General features: G+C 43.5%; 1 protein-coding gene across 1 annotated transcript in view; it reads right to left on the reverse strand.

Moving 5' to 3' along the window:
• The window catches only part of AK7 (adenylate kinase 7), a 1,456,966-nt gene that overhangs the window by 1,263,830 nt on the left and 168,325 nt on the right, over positions 1-24,811 (reverse strand). The window contains exon 5 of the mRNA XM_069637722.1: positions 17,497-17,607. Coding sequence (XP_069493823.1) covers positions 17,497-17,607 — 111 coding nt within the window. The remainder of the gene's footprint in view (positions 1-17,496; positions 17,608-24,811) is intronic.

Raw genomic sequence — 24,811 nt, forward strand, 5'->3', positions numbered from 1 at the left:
CTGCAGGGCAGGGATCCCAGAGGACAAGGATAGTAGGCAGCCGGAGTGAGGCAGGCTGCAAGGCGGGCTGCAGAGGACTAGGACTGTAGGCAGCCGGAGTGAGGTAGGCTGCAGGGTAGGGAGCCCAGAGGACAAGGACTGTAGGCAGCCGGAGTGAGGCAGGCTGCAGGGCAGGGAGCCCAGAGGAGCAGGGCAGCAAGGAGTGAGCCCAGAGGAGCAGGGCCGCTGACTGTAGAGGGCTGCAGAGGACTAATAGGCTGCAAGGCAGGAAGCCCAGAGGACAAGTGCTGTAGGTAGAAGGCAGCGGAGCGTGATCAGCTGCAAGGCAGGGAGCCCGGAAAGGGCACTGTAACAAAACAGGATAATGCAGCAACAGGAACGGCATACAAAGTAAAGGGTCAAGGCAAACAGGAGCGGGGAGAACTCAAGATGCAAGACACTGTGCTCCTGCAGGCAGCTGCTTATATACAGCCCTGCCCTGTTCTGAGGCAGGCTAATTGACAGCACCTGTAGCAGCACACCTGAAGACAATCTGCCTCCTCCCTCTCTGGTCCTGAGCAGGTAGAAGCAGCACTGGCCGCTAGGGCTTCTGGGGATTGTTGTCCCAATAACGATGAATGAGAATAGCCAGGAATTGAGAACTGCAGCCAGGTGCATTATGGTAAATGTAGTTAATTGAATAAAATAAGAAAGAACCAAAGTTGAGCAAATGGAAATAAAAGACCAAGGCGTGAAAAGGAGTTGTTAAAGGAGTATTAGGAGGATAAATGAGTACCAAGTAGTCCATGATGGTTTCCAATGCGGGCGCCAGCGGCGCGGGCATGACAGTCTGCTGCAGCCTCTGATTGTTAAGTGTTTTGGGGTATTGATTGTGGCACTTTTACACCTATTGCTCTGTGTTTGCTGTTAGCTCTCACTCTGCTTTCAGATCGTGGTTCTTTATTGAGACCTGTGCACCATGCACTGTCTATAACTCCCAGCTCTGGAACACTCAGCGGGTAACGCACCGCACCACAGTGCAGTGCATTTGTTTCGTTATTATTTGGACTGGCTGCTGGGATGATATCAGGGTGGAACGTACCTCCTTCCACTGCGTTACTCCAGCACCAGATCCTGGCGGTCTTCCCCGCTACTCCCCCCGGCCTGCTCGCTCGTTCTTCAGCGCACATGGTGGATCAGGTGGGGGAGCAGGGGTCTGCCGCCGGGTCGAGTCGCTTCCAGCCCCTCCGACTCAGGCACCGGACAGATTACATTTCTTCTGCGCTTCCTGTCAGCGCTGAAGCAGTCTTTATTTTAGAAGTGCTGGGCGGGGATTGTCTTCAAGATATTGCTAGCCTCCTCCTCCACTCCGACGGCCGCATTCAGCTCACGCCGAGCGGGGATTTCCTCGGCAAACTCACAGCGCCGCAGGGGGAGGGGCGGGCCTAGTGATTCACCCGCTACCTCTCCATAAACTACGTGATAATGGTGCCACAGAGGGACAGCAGTGCGTCGCTCAGGATCCGCTGATCTTCCGATACAGTATTCTGTGCAGCTTCCCCTATTTAATCCAACCAGGTTTTCTCGTTACAGGATCTATGAAGTGGCGCAGCTCAGATACTAGGCGGCCATCTTAGATGGCATGCAACAGCGCCCTTGGCAACAACTAATGTTAATCATTTACAAAAGGATAATAAGAATTAGAAACACCATTCTTTGGTGCAAAACCTGCCACAGCTGTCATGCACGGAAAGGGTACCAACATGCGCCCCATCATGCTTAATACTCAGGCCAATAGAGGTAGTGATACCAGCACACCCACTCCCGGGGACTCCCCGACATGTAGCACCGCTAGCCTTTCCAAGGTACACTCAGTTCATGGTCTTAGGTTAACTGTGGTGCGAGGGAGGCGTGAACTGTCCTTGTTTCGAGGCAGGGGCGGCGGTCACCCTCATTGGGTTCCTCGTTTGCATTGGCAACTTCCCTGGAGGTTGCGAACGGGCAGGAGCCCATTAATTCCTGGTTACGGGACGCTTTTCCGATCATGTGCTTTGTCCTCCGCTAACATGATCGGGAGCCGTGCATAAAAGCCGGTCAATTCGAATCACTCGTTGCTTCACAGCTGTTTCTCACGCAACACTGTTCAGCATCTCGATTCAAGATTCAAGATTCACGGTTACTTGACCTCGACTCACGGACTACGGATTGCTATCTCTCATTTCTTGGTACTGTCATTTTGGTCTGCACGGATACTTGGATTTCTGACCTTTGGGATAACGAATTCTGGACTGCCGCTGAACTACCCCCCTGGTTTGTCAACTTTATCCCGGTGATACGAAATCAACCCTTGGACTGCTTTTGGACTGGTCTTCGTTTTTGCCCTGAACTGTTACAGTCGCTTTCAAGTGCTCCACGTCTTACCAAGTGCCACGAATCTTCCACGAATCATCCAGGTGTTTGCAGCCGGTACTACCATCTGGTGCCAGGCTTCAGGGACTGTTTGCGCGCCCCTTGCACCACAACTCCCGATCCCAGGCCCCTCCTTATTGGGTTTAGGTAAGCACTTTTTGGTGTTTGATTTCGCTTGCGAGTTCAGTTACTGTGCCCGTTTGTGCTAATACTCGGCTTCCTTCCAACAGCCCTGGGGTCTTCGGCGGCACCTGGTTCCTGTCAAACAACACCAACACCTGTGGCTTCAAGGCTCGCACAGAGTGTTCTTATATCTCTCTGTGAGGAACTTGGGGACAGAGGCCCTAATACTCTTCACGACACAGCAAGTCTGACAACAGCCCCAGGTGGACAGTTTTGGATAGATGATATGCTATGACAATCAAGGGAACAAAATAATGAACATCTACTCAATTAACATGAAAGAACTGTTCTTATAAAAGGCAAGGGACCTAGGATTCACAATATATCAGGACCAAACGTTGCTTGCCTACCAGGTTATTGCACCTATTGTACTGCAGAGCACATGTTTCAACATGCAACTGAGAAGTGGAGGAACAATGATATGAAACAGAAGTGGCCTGCTGGTAACATGCAACAACTAGGTGCTTAGCGTCACTCAAGTAAAAGAGTATGACTACATACTAGTAAAATCACAAAGGAATGCTTCTGGCTCTCAAAAGGTCTACTAAATGAAACATAGCAGAAGATTGGAATCGTTAAAACCAGCACAGAAGAGTACACAGAGAATGGAGATGAAGAGGAATGACTTGACTCACATCATCAACCAAGACCTTATGGGGACATCTCACCCAGGACTATGGCTCTGTAAACGGAGGGCATGGGGTATACTGATAAGGGTGCTGCACTTGCTCATGTCCTTTCGCATGATGATACTTCATTGTATTTTCTATGTTCCATAGTCGTGAGAGCTTGTTCAAGTCTCTTCAATACCAGGCTTTGCCCCTTGCAGTAAGATGCGTGTTGGTCTTTTTTGTAGGAAGCCTTTTGGAGTGGGTTCACATGATGCTGTTGATCTAAGAGGACGTGGTCTGCAGCGCTATCGTTCAACATTCTAAACATTACATATTGAAGTGCTGAAATCTACAAAAGCAAAGCTTGGACTCCCACTTTAAACAACTGCAGGATCACATATGACATGGTGGAATGAAAAATGTTAGAAGAAATAGCATACAATAGAAGACTGTGCTCTGCAAATATAACCAACAGCTGTGATTGCAGCCATGCCTAGTAACACAAGGCAGAGTGAAAGAGAGACGTGTAAGAGCAGAACCAAACTCCTTGGAACTTCCCTGACGAAACACTTAAGTAAATGAGGGAAACTTTGCATACAATGCTGGTTCAAGTTGATGGAATCACTATAGAAATTGTATTCTGCAGCCAGCAGTGTTGCTAATGGGGGGCTGGCGGGGTTATAGCCCCAGATCTTTTGTTTGTAGCTCCGGATAGAAGCTCAGGGGCTACAACCAAAAGACTAGCTAGCCCAGAGTCCTGACAGTCCTGACATTAGCCTAGCCCCTGATCTTTTCCAGACCCACCAAAACCCCTGCAGCAGAGGCATAGCAAGATTGCAACAATGTATGAAGGTGTAGAGAGGACACTGGGCGATACAGAGGACTATGTGTTAAAGAAGGGGAAAGGGGTACAGCAGCTGGTACAACTAGGGAAGATCCTTGAAGCCGTATTGAAGATCAGAAAGGTTTGACAACGTTTGAATAATTGGTGTCCTGGAGACTTCCACCCAGGGCCCCATGGAAAAAGGAGTGGAAGAATGTATAAAGAAAATGCTACCAAATACTGAGTTATAAAACCTGCTCTTGGTAGAATGTTTACACAGTTCACTGGGTTCTAGACCGCCAGCAGGAGGGTTTCCCATTCCCACAATAGCATACATTCTGAATGACTAAGACCGGGATGACATACTAACGGCTTCGAGGAAGGCTGGGGATATACATTACAATGGTGCTAAAGTGAGCTTTTATCCAGATTTGACTGCTGTGGTGCAAAAAGCATGCAAGGAATTTACATCTGTGTAGTGTGCATTACATCAGAGGTATATACAACATGGCATGACGCACCGGCAAAGCTCAAAATTTATGACAAGGCATGTTTCTTTACGGACCCGGGTACAGCACTATTTCAGCCACCTATTACAAAAATCATAAATTTCATGCAGGCGACCACCAAAGCTAGCACTTAGGTGCTGTGGGAACCTCTGCATGCAATTTTAAATGTTCACGAGGCGGAGTGGACAAGGAGAGAGTAAAAGCGAGGCAAACCTTTTACTCTTTCCATTATCCAAAGTAAACGCCGCCTGCAAATACCCTTTGCAAGCAGTGTTTACGAATAGATTCCTATGGAATCTGCCTGGTTTTTAACAGATGTGAAACCGAAAAGTTTTCAATCGGAATCCATACGTTTTACGCTTGCATGAAAATCGTATGCAGATGTAAAACGAAACGTGTTAACAAGATAGAGCAGGAATGCTCAGCAGAGATCTAATCTCTGCTCAGTGCCCCTCATCCGTCTTGTCAATGCTGCATAATGGGGTAGAGGGGTAAATCAATGCATAAATGCATTATGCCCTGCTTTTGCGCCCTAATGTACTATTCCGCCCCATTTAAAATGAGGCTATTTATGTGGAAAACAATAGGACATTGGGCATAATCGAAACAAACCTACAGTATCAGGACAAGCAGGAGCCAGCCTGTGGATAGTGATATGAACAAAGTGTCCCTCGTCACCAAAATGGGGGCTGCTGAGAAAAGGAGACCTGATGTATATATAAGTAGGGAAGACACAAGAAAGACGTGCATGAATAACAAAAAAGGACAGAAGAGAGTTGGGGAAAGGTGGTAAGGGGAGGTAATAGGAAGCTGGTTGGTAAGAATGCCTGGACTACAACATGTGAGTAGTGTGACTTGATCCTTCGTCTTGCTGCTCAGAAGCTTACTAGAATATATTAGGGTAACAACATGGCTACTATATGAAGACAGAATAGCGTATAAAGAATGAAGAGATAGGCAAGTGGAGAGAGGGAGCTAGATAAAGACGGGCATCCCCACTACCGCAGCCACAGACAGTCATGAGAACTAACAAAACAAAAAAAGCCAGATACATACCATGCATAGACTGGGGCTAAAACAGTCTGTGCTTGGGTCTGGTGAGCAGAGCCCAGGGCTCACTGGTGCAGAGGTCATTTTTTGAGTTGGGGGCATGTTTGCAGGTCTCACCAGACAGTTCCAGGCAATTTCTTGCAAAAGTCACCGACCTCGGAGGTGGAGATCCTTCAGGGCACCTCACGCGATTGCAGAAGGATGGTTCCACCTGAGGTCACCACGGTAAGGCAACATGAGGCGATCTTGCAGCAGTGAACACAGAAGGTGGTCCAGGGATACTTCCAAGGCCTTTCAAGGCATGGATCTGCGTTCCCACTAGTCCAAGGATTGAAGAACCTACAAGGGTCTTCTGGGATCAGGCAGAGAAGCAGTGCTTCGCCGGGCCAATAACTGCAGTTGATGCTGGTCAGCTGCAGGGGTCGTGCTCAAGTCATCAGCGGGCTACTCTTCTTCCTAGAAGTCTCTGTTCGAACTATGATCTGTTGAATAGCTGCAGGAGCCCTCATAGTATCTAGGATTCAGGCTGAGAGCTAGCCCAAGCCCACCAATGGTAAGGATCTGCAACATACAAACTGCCTACGGTTGTCCAATCCTCGACAACCACTGGTCACCACATCTGTCCAGCAACAGACTTTCAGGTGCCAGAGGATGTGAATTGTGGACTGAGGCAGTCCCAGCCCCCTCCTCTGCCTCCACAAAGCCCAATGGCCTGCGAAAGCAGCAGCTTTCCCCCCGAATAGGAGTTACCATATATAGCATTCCCTGAGCAAAGAAGGCCGGAAGAAGGCCAAAGGAGAAAGTGGCAAAAGAACATCTAAAATCTTGTGCCACAGTCATTTTAAGTGTTAGCCGCCGTTAGTAGCCATTCACAGTAAAATGCAAAAGTGCAAAAGACTGATGAGGAGGGAAATTATATAAAGGAGTATGGTCACCATATTTCAACTGGCTGGTGAACACTTTACCCAGAGGTACCACTTCCTACCCCATATCATACTGTAGATTGAAAGTCAGTTAGAGGGGGGTCATTACCACATCCACAATTTGAGCCCATTCAATACCTTGACCACCACTAGTCAAGGTACTGCTAGCCATGCATTTCTTAGCAAAGGCTCCTTCCAGATTATCAGTGGCTTCACTGTGGTGATATCGTAATCTTCACAATCACATGCGTTTTGCAAGGTCTTCAATATATATTTCAGGGGCAAAGGAGGAGGAAACGGACAACGAACCCAGGTATCAAGGGGACAACCGACTCTGGCAGGAAGAAAACCATTTGAGGCCAGCGTGGAAGACGGCTTAAAAGTGGATCAGCAGAGGCAAATGCACTCTGGAACCAAACTTTAAAAAACAACACTATGAAACTCTGCCAAATCATTAACCTTTCCTCACAAATGCTTACTAAACCTCAGCAATCGCTCCTTTCGTTGGGCCTTAACTTCTGCCCAACTATGAGCTTTGATTATGTTCAATCCCGCCTTGATTTTGATCAATTCTTCCGTAAAATTAAACTGAAAAAATTCTTTGCTTGCAACCCTACATGAAACCATCTCGAGTGCGATCAGGTCGTACTGACTTACAGATCTCAGCGGTATAATGTTTCCTTTGATCCCACCCTCCTTGACCTTCCCGATTTTGACATTGATCCTAATTGGGATGTCCGTACCAAACTAAAGAATAAATCAAGATTCAATCCCCAGTTCCCAGTGGGGGGTTGTATGGAGGCCTTCCATGATTTATGTAAAGACGACCTAAGATCATTACGCCAGCAATCTGCTGGTTTCAGACAAAATTTAACTGCAGCCCAACGTTTGGCAATCTTGGAATTATAAAATCTGTCCAACAATGTTATTAAACCTACCGATAAAGGTTCCAACATTGTAATTCAGAATCGTATTGACTATGTATCTGAAGCCAAGAGGCAATTTCATGATCGTCTGTGCTATTTTGAGCTGCAAATGAATCCATTTCCAGAGATTACCTCTGACCTGACCTCCCTTTGTGCTAAATGGGGCGAAAATGGTTTACTTGAAGAGGACTTCATTAAGTTCTTGGTCCCTTCTAGCTATACCATTCCAACTATTTATTTTCTTCCCAAAACGCACAAATCTCTGATTCATCCTCCTGGGGGGCCAATTGTCACCTTATGTGGCTCACTGTTAGAACACTTGGCACAGTTCATCGATGAAACTTTAATTCTATTTGTCTCAGTGTTACCATCCTACCTTCGAGATACAAAAGATTTCTTACAGCACATAACTGATATCCCGTGGGAGGATGGCTTTATTTTAGCCACACTTGATGTGGTCTCCCTGTATACCTCGATCGACCACAATGTAGGCCTGGCAGCATGTAAACATTTCTTGGATTCCCGATCATTGAATTTCTTGAGCCATACCACAATTATCCTTGAAATGTTACTTTTTTGTTTGACTAACAATGTCTTTCTGTTCGAGGGTTCCTTCTTCTGACAGGTACGAGGTACTGCTATGGGCAGTACCTTTGCTCTGTCTTATGCTAATTTGACCATGGGGTGGTGGGAGGAAATGTTTTCATTGGATTTGATTTCTTTGGGGTTTTTCATCACAGGTTGTGTCATGGTGGAGGTACATTGACCATGTTTTTGTTATTTGGAAGGGCACAGAAGCTGATTGGTTATCATTTGTCACATGTATAAATACTAATTTGGTGAATTTAAAGTTTACGGAATGCCATAGTGACCATGAAATTGTATACCTGGATGTAACTGTCACTCTTGATACTTTGGGTATTCATACATCGCTGTACAAGAAATCTTCCAACATTGGGCTTCCACTTCATGCCAGTAGCTGCCACCCCCCCATCATGTAAAAAGAGTATTCCATATGGCGAATTTATTCATTTTCGTTGTAATTGTACGGACATTAAACAATATGACAGATGTTGTGCCCTGGCAGCAATGGATTTTGTTACACCAGGCTACAACAAGAAAATTATTGAATCTGCCTACTTGAGGGCACGTGGCCTTTCTAGAGATAAACCTTTAAATGGCACAAGTTCCAACAAATTAACAAACAATGATCTTTGCTTCATTGTGACTTATGACAATGCCTCTTCCAAAGTTCGTAGAATTATTCAGAAACATTGGCATGTACTTACTTTGGACAAAGACTTATGTCCTTTACTTTCAGCAGGTTCGACACTAACCTACAAGCGTGTTCCTTCACTCAAAGACAGATTGGTTTCTAGTTCCCTACAGCCACTACAAAATAGCTCGTTCTCCAGCTGGTTGTCCGGTGCCCCGTCTGGTTTCACCAAGTGTTCCAAATGTAACATTGTACAAAAGTCTTTCAAACATCCAATTACAGCTGTCACTCATGAAATCAAACATTTTATTAATTGTGACATGGCTTTTGTTGTTTATATCCATTCATGCCCATGCTTGAAATGTTATGTAGGCAGTACTACCTGTAAACTCAAATTGAGAGTCCTGCAGCATTTGAGAGCCATAAAAAATGTGGATCTTACTTACCCTATGGCTAAACACTTTAAGCAGTATCATGACAATGATTTTCATCTTTTGACTTTCTTTGGAGTGGCACATGTTCCTATGCATCAGAGAGGTGGTGACCAGACTTTAAAGCTGAGACAGCTAGAAACCAAGTTCATTTTAGATTTTGATACCAAAACCCTGAGAGATCACAAAATAGTTGAGGAGCTCTATACTTTCATTGGAGTATAGTCAGTGGGGTTTTCTCAATGATGTTGTTGTATATTGGATGATTCCTGTTTTTTCATGCTCTTTTTGGTGGTGGGCTTTTTGCTCCTTTTCTGTTTTTTCTCAGTGGTGTATCCTATTTTGACTTTGGCCTAAGCTGCAGTGGTTTCCATTTGTTAAGAAATCACTATTTTTTATTTGGGTTTTTCCCCTTGGGCTGCCGTTATTTTCTGGCTTTCTTAGTGAGGTTTTTAGCTACATTATCAATTCCTATAGGGAGGCCTATACGGTTGTTGTTGCCCCCCCCCCCATTTTTTTCATTCTTTCTCCCCATTGTTTTTTTTCTTCAGATTTACATACAATTTCGATTTTTTCCTTTTCACACATATGTTCTTTTTTGCCTGAGCTTTTATGTGATGCGGTACATATATTCTCCATTTTATTACAACTCTTTACTATGTGCTTGGTCTGTAACAAGATTGTGTGTTTTGTTCAACGCAATACTTGCACTGATGCCACATTTTGCATATTACCGTATATGTTGTCAGTCAATCTGCACTATGCACTTTTTCGCCTTTTAGTACGAGCTTTTAATAATGCTGATTTTGCACTGATGCATTGCTTTGCACATTACCATATATGCTGGTAGCATTTCTGCACTATGCACTTTATTGTCTTGCCATACGAGCCTGTATTAATGTGGAATTTGTACTGATACATTATGCTGCCTATTATTATGCTCGACTCAATCTTGACTCTGCACTATGCACTTTATTTCCTTCAGAGTTTTAAGGATGTTATGTGTTTTGATGTAAATTATGCATTATTGCCTTTTATTTATTTTATTTTTTTTATTTGTTTATTTATAAAGTTTTACACATAGATTATCAAACAATTAGAACAATACTCAGCAAAAATATACAGATTAACAGAATATTATATATACATAACTTGCAATAAATCAGTACATACTCAAAAAGTCATCCCACACCTTTCTGTCCAAATTCAATTTCCCTTGCCTCTTGAACACCATCCTTTCCATGGATGCAAGGGCAGACATCCCCTCAACCCAATCATCAAGAGTAGGCGCATTCCGTGACTTCCAGCCCCTCAGGACCAACTTTTTGCCCAGACAAGCTCCACGGAGTGAAAACTTTTTCCGTGACACAGAGAGATCTTCCAGCAATTCTCCACCTCCCAAAATCATTGTCACAAAATCCAAATCCACCTCCAAATTCAAAACACGCAGGCAGGCACCACAAACATCATGCCAAAAACCCCTTACACGCACACATTCCCACAGCAGATGTTCCAGACTTCCCAGTCCATTCCCACAACACCAGCAATCATCCGAATGCAACAACCCCCTCTTAAACAAACGTTCCGGGCTCCAAAACACTCTATTGAGGATCTTTATCTGCCTAGACCGTTCCCCCAGATCAATTGCACAAAGTTTAATGTTCGTACACATATCCAACCACATCTCGGGTGAAATCCCACACCCCAATCTCCTCCCCCATTCATCTCTCAAATCAGAATTCTCCTTATAAGCAGACACAATACAATTGTATATCCTGCTAGCAATCGAGCCACCAACTGGCACCTTTTCTCTAAGAAAGAGATTAACCATTGAGCTTCCTTGGTCCACCACATCACCTATGCATCTTTTTAATTTTCTGAAGTCTTCAGATCTGAAACTATCAATGTGAAATTTTGCTCGCAACTCACGCTCACCAATCCACTCACCATCCACCAACACATCATCAATCCAATGGACTCCACCCAGAAACCAATCAGGCCAGAACAAAGATTTACCTCCAACAGAAATCTGCGGGTTTAGCCAAATTGGAGCATGAATAATCTTAGATGCGTCCGATCCCAATAATTCATGAACCTGTTTCCACGTATCTCTCAGAAAGACTGTCAGAGATGATCTCTTACATAAATTGTTCGTTGCCGTAAGAATCGCCCTTGGGGGGAGTGGGCCCAACAAACTTGCCTCTGCAATTACCCAACTATCAGGCTGTTCCATCAGAAAGGGCACAATGAAATGACTTGAAAAAGCTAGATGATAAGCCTTGAAATTCGGCACCCCCAAACCCCCTGTCCCACTGGCAGCTGAAGTTTCCATAACTTTAACCGCGGCGGCTTGTCATCCCATAAAAACGACTGCAACAAACCATCAATTTTCTTCCAAAAATGATTGCCAATTTTCATTGGAAGCATACCTAGTACATAGTTAATTTTCGGGGCTGCATTCATTTTTTATAGCATTCACTTTGCCTCATAGGGACAAGTGAAGTAATGACCACCTCAAAATACTAATTTTCAATTCTCTACAAGTCTCAGTCATATTCACCACAACCATCTCATCCACCAGTGGGGTCAGCCATATACCCAGATATTTAAATTTTCTGTCACACCACCGAAATCCAAAACCAGAAACCAAATTCCTATCACAACATCCAGAAACAGGTAAAACCTCAGACTTAGTCCAGTTGACTTTAAATCCAGCCACCGCACGAAATCTGTCCAGAACATCCAACAAGGCCAGAAGGGACACGTTAAATCCCGCAACAACAATAACAGATCATCCGCATAAAACCACAGCTTCTGATTGGCCCCATGAAAACTCAGGCCCGTATCCCTACATCACACCTCAATGCAATCGCCAGTGGTTCCATGGCCAAAACAAATATCAGGGGGGATAAAGGGCATCCCTGCCTTGTACCCCTCTGCAGTACAAAAGAGTCTGATAACTGCCCATTAGTTCTGACTGCAGCAGTCGGACAAGTATAAAGCAAAGCAATCCATGAAACAAACTCCTCACCTAAATTCATAGCACGCGATACTGAAAAATGATAGTTCCAATCAAAACGATCAAACGCTTTCTCCGCGTCTAAGGAAAGCACCGCAACATTGTCTTCCATATCCTGTGCATGCCTCATCAATAACAATAGGTTCCTAATATTGCTAGTTGTTCTTCGACCATGAACAAAACCTGACTGATCGGTGTGCACTAACTTCACAAGAAGATTCTGCAAATTAATGGCCAATAATTTCGCAAGAATCTTATTATCAGTATTAATCAAACTGATCGGACGGTAGTTTGAAGTCAAGCAGCTATCCTTATCCTTTTTTAGAAATACCGATATAATGGCGTGACTACTAGAAGCAGGGAGCAAACCTCTCACCCTGGATTCCATGAACATATCCCGCATCAGTTCCACCACCGAATCTGGTAGGATTTTATAAAATTCAGCAGGCAGCCCATCCGGACCCGGAGACTTGCCCGAGTTCAACTTCCCAATCACAGTCATTTCCTCCACAGTCAAAGCCTCACCCAACATAGCTTTCTCCAAATCATTCACTCTAGGTATCTCTAGTCCATTAAAAAAAGAATCATCCAATCCATTGACACCTAACTCCCTTTGATAGAGCTTCTTATAATATTCCTTAAAAGTCTCATTAATCATTTTCGGATCACAAGTCACCTGACCATTCTCATTTTTGATAGAAGTGATGGATCTTTCAGATTTTTGTTGTCTCAATCTATAGGCAAGCCAACGGTCACATTTTTCACCATAATCAAAATACGAACATTTCAATTTGAACAAATCCTTCTCAGGCCTTATTTTCAAAGTTTCATTCAATTCTCTCTGTAGCTCCCTCAATCTTCTCTTTTTCTCTATGTTCCCAGGGTCATTAATCAACTCTTGTGAAAGTTGCTTAATACTTTGTTCCAAATCCATACTTTTGTCCACCATACATTTCTTCCTGCTGCTGGACAAACCCAGAATTAAGCCCCGCATTGTACATTTAAATGCCTCCCATACTGTCCCAACAGCAATACCATCTGTCCTGTTTTCCAGAACAAAATGATCAGCCTCAGATCTGATTTTTTCCACAATCTTTTCATCTCGAAGAATTGAGGCATTCATTCTCCAACAAAACGATCTAAGAGTACTAAAATGTAAATCTACGTTCATAAACACGGGTGCATGGTCAGTGACAGCAATACAACCAATCTCACAGCTTTTCAAATTCAGGGTTGCTGAACCAGCAGTGAAAAACATATCTATACGAGAATGTGAGCCATAAGAACTAGAATAAAACGTATATTCTCTCAAATCATCATGAAGCAATCTCCAACAGTCTTCTAATGCAAATTCAGAAATAAGTGAGTTAAAGGAACAAAAAGTCGGGTCTCTCCTGAAAGCAATATGAGGCCCACTGCGATCCTTGACATTATCAATAACCAAATTAAAGTCGCCTCCCATAATAACATTCTGACAAGTCAAATCCTGTAACATTTGAGCAACTGTTCCAAAAAATGTGCCGTCATCCACTGAAGGGGAATAAACATTGCAAAAAATATACTGAACTCCCTGAACTTCCACCAACAGCGCGATGACCCTACCCTCTTTATCAGTGCAAGATTTCAAGACCTTAATCGGGGAGTTCTTCCGAATCAAAATAGCAACCCCCCTACTCCTGGATGAATAGCACGAGACAAAAAAATCCCCAATCCAACCTTTGCGCAGCAAATTTGCATCCTCTAACAGTAAATGGGTCTCTTGGAGGAAATGTACATCACTGTGCATATCTTTCAAACAATTAAAAATCGTTTGCCTTTTGAGCGGATTTTTTAGACCATTAATATTCCACGAGGAAACAGATAAACTGATCATTCCTCTCAGACGGCATTGCAAGGAAAAAGAGAAGACAACAAAAAAACAAACAAAAAAAAACTGTACTTCTATTTGCCTTTTATATGATATGCTGCCAGCAATATGTTGCACTATGCATTTTATTGGCTGTTCTGTATATTGGATACAGCAATCTGCGGTTGGTCAACCCAATATTGCTCAAAGCCTCCAATTGTATGAACATATGTGTGTTTTCCAAAATTGTACTGTGGCATGCACCAACGAAATGTGTTCCATGTTGCGCATATATGTTGCCATTGTAATTATGAGGTGATTAATGCACACTTCACTTCTTTAATTATTTTATCTTGGAATTAACCTAATGCTGTGGACATTTGTGGACTATTTGTTTTAACACCATACCACAGCATGACCATTTATGGCTTTGCAGTGAGGCTATTGGAACAAAACAAATGTGGGTTTTCAGTCAGCAAACACAGTATTAATAAGTTAATTACGTTTTCTTTTGTTACATTTTCATTTATTTAAATGGCATCATTATTTTGTGTATGCCTTTCTGCATTTGCTACGTTATTTAGATTGTGTCCCTATTATTGTTATATGTTCTAAGATGTCTGCCGACCTGTTTACACCAAGTCCCTCATCTAGCTGGTAGTGCAGACATAGCAGTAGGACTATTGTTTGTCCTTTTATTACTGCAGTCTGCACTACATCCTCACGAGTGAACAAGCGCAGAGTGGTGCGCAAAACACGTCTTTTGTAGCAGGATGGCTTCCTGCCTCTGTTGACCTTTAGTCACAGACCTACTATGTGACATGTTTTTAGTCATCTTTTAAAATAATAAACAGCACGTTATTTGACACAAGCTAAGTCAGTGTTTTTTTCTTCATCATACTGACCATTATTTGTGGAGATTTATGTGTTCGCGTGGAGTGCGGTTTGTTTTCCTTTACTTTTTTTGTATATATCATTATACAGGTACCAGGGCAGGAATAGTGAGAGCATTCTGAAACAGATGGATGCTGTGCGTTTGTGATGCCATTCCATTGATTACACCCATGTGGCTTTCACACCACTGCGACAATAGAACACTTGTATAGGAATGAGAGAATGCTAGAAAGTAGAACACTTTCCATGTGGCTGTAAACTCACCACACAGCTGGAGTTCAAAACTATGCATTATTTCGTATTCTCTGACTTAATACGTGCATAAGGCAAAAAGAGACATGTCAGCTTTTGCACATGATCTGACAGAAGCACCATTAAACGCCCACTTATTTGCATCTATTTTGTGCAACAATTTGTGCACTGGGCATTTTTTACATTTTCTCTGCGAATTTGCCACCTTCAATGAGATGCACAATGGTACAGGCGCCATTTGCTAGGCAGAATCCTGTGCAGTTCCCTTGGGGACCACTGCAAGAAGATTAAGACTACAGGAGTAAGCAGTAAACCCAATTGGTAGCAGTCTGCACCACCCAGATTTACCTGGTAGCTGTGGCTGAGCAATCAGACTTCTCTCAAGAAGAGTTAGGCAGTATAAAGAGGATACACAATAGGGTCAAAACAAGCAAACACTGACTAGAGCTTGGTATCAAAAGTATATAATTATTTATTTAACACGCACTTTAGAAAATACGCTAGCACTATTCATCAAAGCAAGTTCAAAACACAATCGGAAAAGTATACACACCTCCCTTAGCAATTATTAGACAAGTCTAAGTCAAAACAGAGGTGAGCGTGTAACTTAGATGGGACTCCAATAATTAAATAAAAGGGAGAGAAAAAGGCAGGTCATAAAGATAAAACAGTTCCCAACACTTTTAAGAGACAAAAACAAGTTAGTGAAGGCAGAGTCTACTGTAGAGCCAAAGTTCATAGGCCAGGCCCACTTTAAATGGAGCAAGGTGAAATGTGCCCAAGATCACACATTTGCGAAATGCATTCAAGTCTTTGTAGAAATGTTCAAAAGAGGTTGGGGTGATTCAAAAGATAAAGTTAGAAGGTAGGGGGCCAACCCAGTTGGAAAGCCAATGATTGAATGATCACCTTCAGCAAACCGAATAAAGGGAGGCCAGGTGGAACACAGTATCTTAAAGTTGAGGAAGCTCCAGCGGTGGCAGTTGTTCCTGGCAGCGGGTGAAGTTCGTCGTTTCAGCCAGGGGAAGAGGGTATCTCGTTGAGGAGGAAACTTGGAGTCCTTGCACTGCCCAGGGAAGTAACCAGCCGCAGAGTTCATCGGTTAAGGTGCGTTCCTGATATTCACGTCACAGTGGTGAAGCTTGGCTAGCCGACCAAGAGACGTCCTGGAAGGCGAAATGGCGAACTGGCTGATCCCACCAGCTCAGAGGAAGAAGACTCTTTCAGCAGAAGATCTTCTCTTGTCGTCGGGAAAGTGGTGAGGTTGTTGCAGCAGGGCTCCACCGGTGGTGTCGTCGTTGTAGATGGCTCAGCTTCTCCCCTCTTCGGATTTCTTAGGTCCTGTGGTGACTTCTGAAGTTCCAGTCCCAAAAGCTCTGCTTTTATGCAGAAAAAACCCCATTCAACAGCCTAGCTGTCACTCATACATGCTAAGTGGTGAGCCGGGCGGCTCACCACTGGCCCAATCAGAACAGAATGCGACTTGGGTTGCTAAGGCAACGCAGTCCAGAGTGCCCATTCCCCCACCCACACATCCCGTGGAACCCAGACAGAGTGGCACCAGTTGGAGGGCTTCTGTGGAGAAGCCCGCCAAAAAGTGGAACAAAGGGCCAAACCTTGGTTGGAGTTACAGAGACGGACACGAACACCATTTTAGAAAAGAGTTCTGGCGAAAAGACCCAACCGGTGATTTTATATTAAATAAATAAACCGGCGGTATCTTTAACATTGCACCAAAAAAGTGGTGCGTTTAAAATCAATGGAAAAATCCCATAGGAAATATTCTGGTGGAATATTCTGCGTGGTAACCACTGCCAACAGCCAGAAACTCGACAAGGGGGGACTGGACAGTGCCCCCTTGGAAACAGACCCAGGGGCAATCGAATTAACCCCTTCCAGTACTTCCACAATATGATGGTTTGTACTGGTTTTGTTCACAATTTTGGACTAGTAAAGTCAATGGTGACTTTACATGCCCTGGGAGACAGTAGTCAGTCCCAGGGTATGGAGTCTATGTTTGGGGGTCACTATGACACCCCTGTGTTACTGCACTGAGGGTGCTGTGTAACACACACACACAAACAGATGATACCCTATGGAGTAAAAAAAAACATCGCCCATAAGCACACAAAAAGTCAAAGACATACCTCAAATCATGCCTAAGAGTGGGAGGAAAAGAGTCTCACTCGTAGCAGGAGAAGAAAACAAACCCCAAAAATCCAGCAAAGCTGCTGGGGGACTCACTAGGTTTGGAAAATTAGCCTTATAAGAGAATTCTCCCTAACATCATTGTGCATCTCATTGAGATGCAAATGTTATTGGGAATCTACCCCTTGTTATTTGTAGATCAATGCAATGGAAAACACTGTGGTTTTAAGTGCTATGTATACAAACACAAGGTTATAATACTATTTCTGTTACTTACCGTTTTTCCAAGTTTGATGATGACTTTTTCTGCAGTAAGGTGATCTTTAAAGTTAGGATGCGGTTTCCTGCGCCGATAGTCATCTTCTGTAAATGGAATTTCTGAATCATCCTGTGAATTACAAAACGAAAATATTTTTACTGGTTTGATCAGGTAGTATTTGAGGACATAAACTGTCACATCCAACACAACAAGCCTTTCTAGTTAAGCTACCAAAACATGCCTTGTTGAGACTTATAAAGGGCTCCAGATAAGTGATGTACCAGCCTATCTTACTCCCTGAAACCAGGCCAAAAGTCCCAATAAAGAATAACATGGATTAACAGGTGTGGATGTGTTCGACCTTTATAGCATCTGCGCTGCTTAGGTGAGATGTTCAAAGTAGTGGCGGGAACAGTACCTGCCACAAAGTGGACATCTGTTATAGTGCAGACTGATGTGAAGATGTCACATATGCTAAAAAGGCCTCTTTTTTAGTGATAGCAACAAAGAATGTTTGGAGTACAAGAAAGGCAATATTTTAAAACTGAAATGTATGTCTACAAATTCACCATTCAGTAATGAAAACTGTTTTTATACCAAAGATCTTTTTCCTGCTATCTTCCCAAAATAGGGCGTAAAATACTCGTAGCGTATATTGCTATCTGGCGCCCTCAAGCATCAAAAAATAGATGTCAGTCCCAGTTACATATATTTTTGATATTGGAATAATATAGTGTGTAAAGGCAAAAACGTTTGCTCGAGTTCAACTAATGAAGATATGCAATTGTTTATTTTGTTTATTATTATCACTTTTATTTATACTATGCCGAATCACATCCCATAGTGGTCTCCAAGCGCCTATCTTTTGTCCAAGATTTTAGGGTGTATTCTGTCACCACCCAGAATGGCCAGACCTTAGCCTGCTGGAGGGAAATGAAAATAGGGGTTTAGAGATAGACGAGCTATAGAAAGAAGGATAGGAGAAAATGGAATATAGCGTGAACCGTTGTGAGTGGAGAGATGAAAATAATGAAGTTGTAAATATATAGTAAATGTATAGCCTGGATGCATGAAGGACTCAAGGTGTGCTTGTTATCCCAAGTAAAGTGAAGCGGGTCAACTGCTGGGAAATACCATAACTTTTAAAGTTATAGAGAAGTTTGCTTCCAAGACCAACACAGTCCAGTATTTATGTACGTGTTGTTTATGTATATATTATGTATAAGACACTTTGAGAAAAAAAAATGGGGTAAAGGTGAGAAGAGAAGATAAAGGAAGCTGAGTTTCCACGGTTTAACAAGGTATTGTTTCAACATTTTAAAGGTAATATAGGGAGCATCAGGCAAAAAGCTGTCTACTAAACGTATGTGTATATCTTTACTTTTTGGGAACATCCTTAAAACCATAATTTCTGCATTGTTTGCTGAAATCTTTTTTTCAGTACACACTGTTTTAATGCACCGATTCTGTGCAGTGTTGTGGTTTGATTGTGAATGAGCACTCCGAAAAACTATGCAATAAATATATATATTTCAATGTACAGTACACGAAAATAGACAGTACAAGCCAAGGGTGAGAAATACAGAGATGGCGCTGGGGCCCTTTAACCGTTTCAAACGAAAGGGGACTCGAACCTTAGGGGGGCACCTAGCAACTGCCCTATATTGCCAGCCAGCAGCCTAATAACACAGCAATATATTCCTTTACAAATTGCTTATGTTCTGGATCCTACAGTGTGCGCTTTGCAGCGCTCGCATTACAAGCTGCGTTTGCTGAAGCCCATCTGGTCGTCACTTCCATTGATTTTGAGATGTGGTGAAAACACAGATTTTGCATCCGGAATACCATCAGAGGTCAGTATATAATTAAAGAAGATTATGGAGAAGTGACATTGCGCATGAGCCCCAGCATCCATGAGCACCAGCATCAATGATTCCCATCAGGCAAATCACTTACACTGCCTTAACCACTGCTAGTCAGAAAAAACATTGTGTGAATCTTTCAGGCACAAGTAGGCTTTAGACCGATGAGAGGAACCGAGACGGCACTATGATCAATGTGGGATGACCTAAAGACCAATACAGACTCCAACACAAACTCTGCACTGATACTACTCAATTTCTCTGTAGCCTTCGACAATTTCAACGATAACACCCTCGTCAAAAGAATTGAAGATATAGGGATCGGCACCACAGCACTCCCCTGGATTAAATGTTTCCTGTCCAGAAGAACAGAAACAATATGGCAAAACCATTCAAATCTGCACCCCAGAACACTACTTGTGGAGGGCCACAGGGCTCCTCGCTATCCCCCTACTATTCAACATCTACCTGACACCCCTAATCAGCCTCATTAAAAGACATGGCCTCAAGTGCTGCAATTATGCAGACGATACCCAAATCACCTACAAAATCAACAACAATGAAGAAGAGAACACCTCGCTAACAGAGGACTCTACCAATGGATGAACACTAATAACCTTAGAATTAACCCAGACAAAATGGAAATCATAATTTCACCCAACAGCCAACGAAACAACCAGGATATCCCATGGCCCACAGAACTGGGAACCCCCACCTGCAAAATTCTAAGTAGTAAAAAACCTTGGAATCCTAATATACAACGAGCTAACACTAGAACCACAAGTCAATGCTATAATTAGTAAATGCTTCTTCCGTCCGCACACTATCAAAAAGATACTACCCTTATTTTCCTTCACGCACAGAATACTTGCCATCATGAAAAAGCACACCAAAGACACAGAAACACTTAGAGGAATCCAAGTATTCTTTCGGCAGTTCTGGAAAGATCCATCTTTATTCCATTTTTTAATTCAAACTTCATCCTCATTGCAATGGCACAAATAATCAATTACAGGATGCGAATACACACTAAATATGTGGCATTACAGTTTGAACCTGGTTTTAACTGTACAAGGGGTGATCAGAGAAGACGATAGATGTACAAGCATGTTGTTCCAACTGTAATCAATATAGTGATCTTCTTGACCTCTGCAGTGTTTTTGGTCTTATAGTTTATGAAATGAAATGATGAAATTATATTTTATTTATATGGCGCTCGTACACAAGTGTTTTAGAGCGCGACCAGGCAAAGGGAGGGGAACAAGGGAGAACAAAAACAACGATCTTACTAGGCCCAGTGACATTGAGAACGCGCAAATGCATGGAAAAGGGAAAAGGGGGAAGTGCATGGAAGGGGGAGAATTGGAAAGTGCGGAACAGAGGAGAGAACAGAATAAATAATAAGGGAAATACATAAAAAAATAAAGGCGATAAGCAGTGGTAGTGCAGCCAGCAAGTGGCAAGTGCTACATTAGTCAGATAGGGTATATCTGATTAGTGCAGAAGACACGTGGGAGGGGGACTGTATGGGAACAGATACAGACCCCAGTGCAAGGGGTGGCACGGAGGCAGTGCAGGAGGGTGGCAGGCTGAGCAGGTACCTGGGCCCGAATGAAAGAGGGTGGCCAGGTGCACAGTGCCGAGAGAGAAAATATATCAGCAGGGAAGAAGAGAGGCAAAGGCGGAAGAAGCGAAGAGCACAAGGTCTTGAGGTACTTCCGGAACTGGAGATGGTTCTCCTCATGTTTCAAGGTGGCCAGGGGGCTGTTCCAAAGGGAGGCCCCAGCTGAAGACAGATCCACCCCCAGCTCGTTTCTTTGAAAAACTACTGACCCTGAGGGAGTTAGAAGTAGAGGAGCGAAGGGCTCGAGAGGGGAGATATTTACAGAGGGATAGTTGAAGGTATTTTGGACCCAGTCCCCAGAAAGCCTAGTGGACAATGCAGAGGGTTTTAAATGTAATCCTTGCGTCCATTGGGATCCAGTGAAGGGATTTCAGAGCTGGTGAGATACAATCCCAGGGCTTGAGGCCAAGGACAAGTCTCACAGTCCTGTTCTGGAGGATTTGTAAAGGGCGGAGAGTGGAGGCAGGTAGATTTAGAAAGAGGCTGTTAGAATAGTCCAACCTAGAGAGAACCAGAGCTTGGGAGACTGTGAGCTTCTGGGGGAAGGAGAGGAAAGGCAGAGTACCTCTAAGGAGGTGCAGTAACTTGTGACTTTTTTGAGACGTCAGAGGTGTGTGCAGAGAAGGAAATTGTGGCGTCAAAGATGGCCCGAGGTAGCAGTGGGTAATATTGAGTGTTAAAAATGTGGAATTGTATTGTTGCTTGTATTGCGCGTTTGGTTGGTGTTTTGTTTATTTGGAAAATAATAAAAATTGTTTAAAAAAAAATTTAAAAAATGAAAAAGATGGCCCGAGGTTCTTAGCCTCGCAGGTAGGGGTAGGAGGAGGGCCAAGGGAGGCCGGTTAAAGAGTGAGGGGAAAGGATGGTGGAGGTGTACCAATGAGGAGGATCTCAGTCTTGTTGGCATTTAGACAAAGATCGCTGGTGGCACACCAATTCTGAATGGCTATTAGGCAATCGGAGATGAGGGAAGGAGAGGAGGTGGCTGAAGGAAACCAGAAAATGAGTTGGCTGTCATTGGCATAGCACTGCAAGTTTGAGCGGAAAATGGAAATGCCGTAGGTGACAGTTGCCAGGTATTGGTTGAAAAGCCAGGGTGAGAGGTTAGACCCCTGGGGAACACCACAGGTAGAGAGGGCGATTGAAGATCGGAAGGACCCAAGTTGTACCTGGGAGGGTCGATCAGAACGGAAAGAGGTTAGCCAGACCAGAGCCTGATCGGTGATACCCAGGTTGACACAGACGATTGAGCAGGGTGGTATGGAGAGATCACGTAGGATGAGGACAGAGGGAATGTCAAAGTAAAGGTTGGAGAGCAGGTCTTCACGGATGTTCAGGAGAGCAGTTTCTGTGCTTCTGGCAGCTCTGAAACCAGATTGATGATCATGGAGAGAGCCAACAGTGTCAGAGTGAAGGCTAAGCTGAGAGATGGCCAGCTTTTCAAGGAGCTTACCCAAAAAGGGAGTAATGGAAATTAGGCGATAGTTAGCCAGACAAGAGTGATCAGCTGTGGGTTTCTTGAGGAGAGGATGCACAAGGGAGTGCTTCAGAGGGGAGGGGAAAGATCCAGAGGCAAATGAGAGGTTGCAGAAATCAGTAAGGGCCGGAGCAAGGGTATCAATGTGGTCCTTAATGGTTTAAGAGGAACAGGGATGGACCTGTTTTGATGAGGCTTTCAGAGATCAGACTTGTCTAGCTGCCTCAGGGGAGAAAAGAGGAAAGGAGGAGAAAGATGGAGGGGGTAGCTGAGGAAGGGTCAACACGCCGAGAAGGAGAGGGGAGAAGAGGCAGAGCAGAGGAGAGGGTGGACAAGATGTCCTGGGTTTAGGATGGGTGATGTATGCTTTCATCTTATGCTTTCACAATGTTTTGAAAGCTACTTGCCTTTACCATTTATTGAAATCAGAAATGCGAGACGGACACAAGGGTAACGTTTTCTCAGAGTTTGCCATTTATTGAAATCAAAAAGGGGTTCTGATAAACGCCCAACTTGCCCTAACCTATCAGAGAGGTCCCTGCCTAAAACTAAAACTAAATAAAAATAAAAATGACCTAGTGTCCAAAACACATCTTGCCCTCACACTAATGAATAGAATCGAATTATACAAGGAAAATATGGCGAACGTTTGGTTCAACAAAACCGTTTTGAGATTAAAATTGAAATGTTACTTTGTATTCCCTTACCCTTGATCAATTCAGGAATACTCACATAGTTTGGTTTTAACACATTTTTGTTCAAAGAAATAGAAAAGTCTTTTTCAACAACAAAGTCTTTCTTTACGAAACAATAAATGTCCTTTTTACAACAGCTGGTTGATAGTTCAAACAACACAATGTCTTATACAATATCTCTTTTGCTTCATTTTCTCCAAATACACAGGTTCCAAAACTTGAACGCAAATGTCCTGTTATCTTAGAATACTTTTCTTCAACAGAAAACTACTGCTTGTCAAGACAGCACGTTACCCTTTCTCAACATTTGTTGTGAAAATAACATTATTTTGTCTGGAAAACAATGAGGATATGGCTTGTCAGCAAATAATTTCTTTTAATTCAACCAAGATTATTTACACAACTCTTTCTGCCACAAAATTATCAAACCATCAACTTCTTTCCTGGCATACTAGCCTGCCAGGAAGAAAACTCCTATCACTAACTTCAAACTTGTTGGTTTGATTCCAATATTCTCCACACCAGTCTTTCGGAATGGTTTCTCAATTTCTTGACTGCTGGCAATGTGAGATACAAGCTTTTCCAAAACGATATCTCTTAAAAGGGAACTGATGCTTTAGTTGTATTATTAAGGGTATCTCAACCTCTTGGCTGTTGCTAATGCTTGTTATGAACATTTCCCAGGGGTTGCCTTGATGTGTTATGCCAGTAGCTTATTGGTGATAGGCAATGTTGGTTAGCAACTTCCCTCACTGGTAATTGGCCCAAAGTCTTTTGGCAGCCTTGGCTGTAAGTAATTCTGGTTACAACCTTTCCCCTCTTGTTATTTGTCCAAAGACTTTTGAAAGCATCTTATTTGCCACTTATCTTTGTTTGTTTTCATTAAATGGTATTCATTAAATACGTTCTACTTGGATTGATTACTTGCTCGATATTCAAAAGTATTACGTTGTGACAGCTTTCTTACACAGAGTGCCCCAGTGTGAGCATTCACGCTGTGACCACTCAATGGTTCTTCACGGCAGCTTCCTCTGGCTGTCAGGCCTCGCTGTGGTGCTTTGGACATCTATCTGTCTATTCTCCTGCTTCGGCGAGCCTGAGGTAATTTGCGCAGCAGTCGCCCGGAGCAATGGATGCTCCATTGATCTTACGTGGCTTCTCCAATCTGCTTCACGCTGTTTCAGTAATGCGTTTCCTTCACAGCCGGCTTCTTTTTCTTACTAAGCCGTCCTCTGCTGCACATACTCAGCAGTTCTTCCAATTCTCACCCGTTTGTAATGGTTATGCAAAATTCAAGATAAAGCAATATGGCGTTGGTGCGCAGCCATCTTGGACATTCATCACCGTAATGATATTCTGCATTCTTCATGGGTTTAGCAGAGTAAAGGTGCATCTCGGCAGCGAAGGCAAAGCAAGGTCGCATAAATATTATTGCTGAGTGGATTTACTGTGGAGAATAGTTATTGTATTGTCCGCTGAAGGACGAGCCAGAGAGGGAGTAGGAGTGCTCTGCAGGTGCAGTGATGAGGGGTCCTGGGACGATGCAAGGAGAGGGAAACTGGGTTTTTCCACTTCTAGCTCTTTTTCTTTTTTGCACCCTTCCACTTGAGATCTGCTCTTTGGCCGAGGGCAGTCATAACTGAGAAGGGCGGTGGCATGCCCCCATAAAGAGAAG

Source organism: Ambystoma mexicanum, chromosome 14 (genome assembly GCF_040938575.1).
Source record: "Ambystoma mexicanum isolate Mex_15411 chromosome 14, UKY_AmexF1_1, whole genome shotgun sequence".
NCBI classification, from domain to species: domain Eukaryota; kingdom Metazoa; phylum Chordata; class Amphibia; order Caudata; family Ambystomatidae; genus Ambystoma; species Ambystoma mexicanum.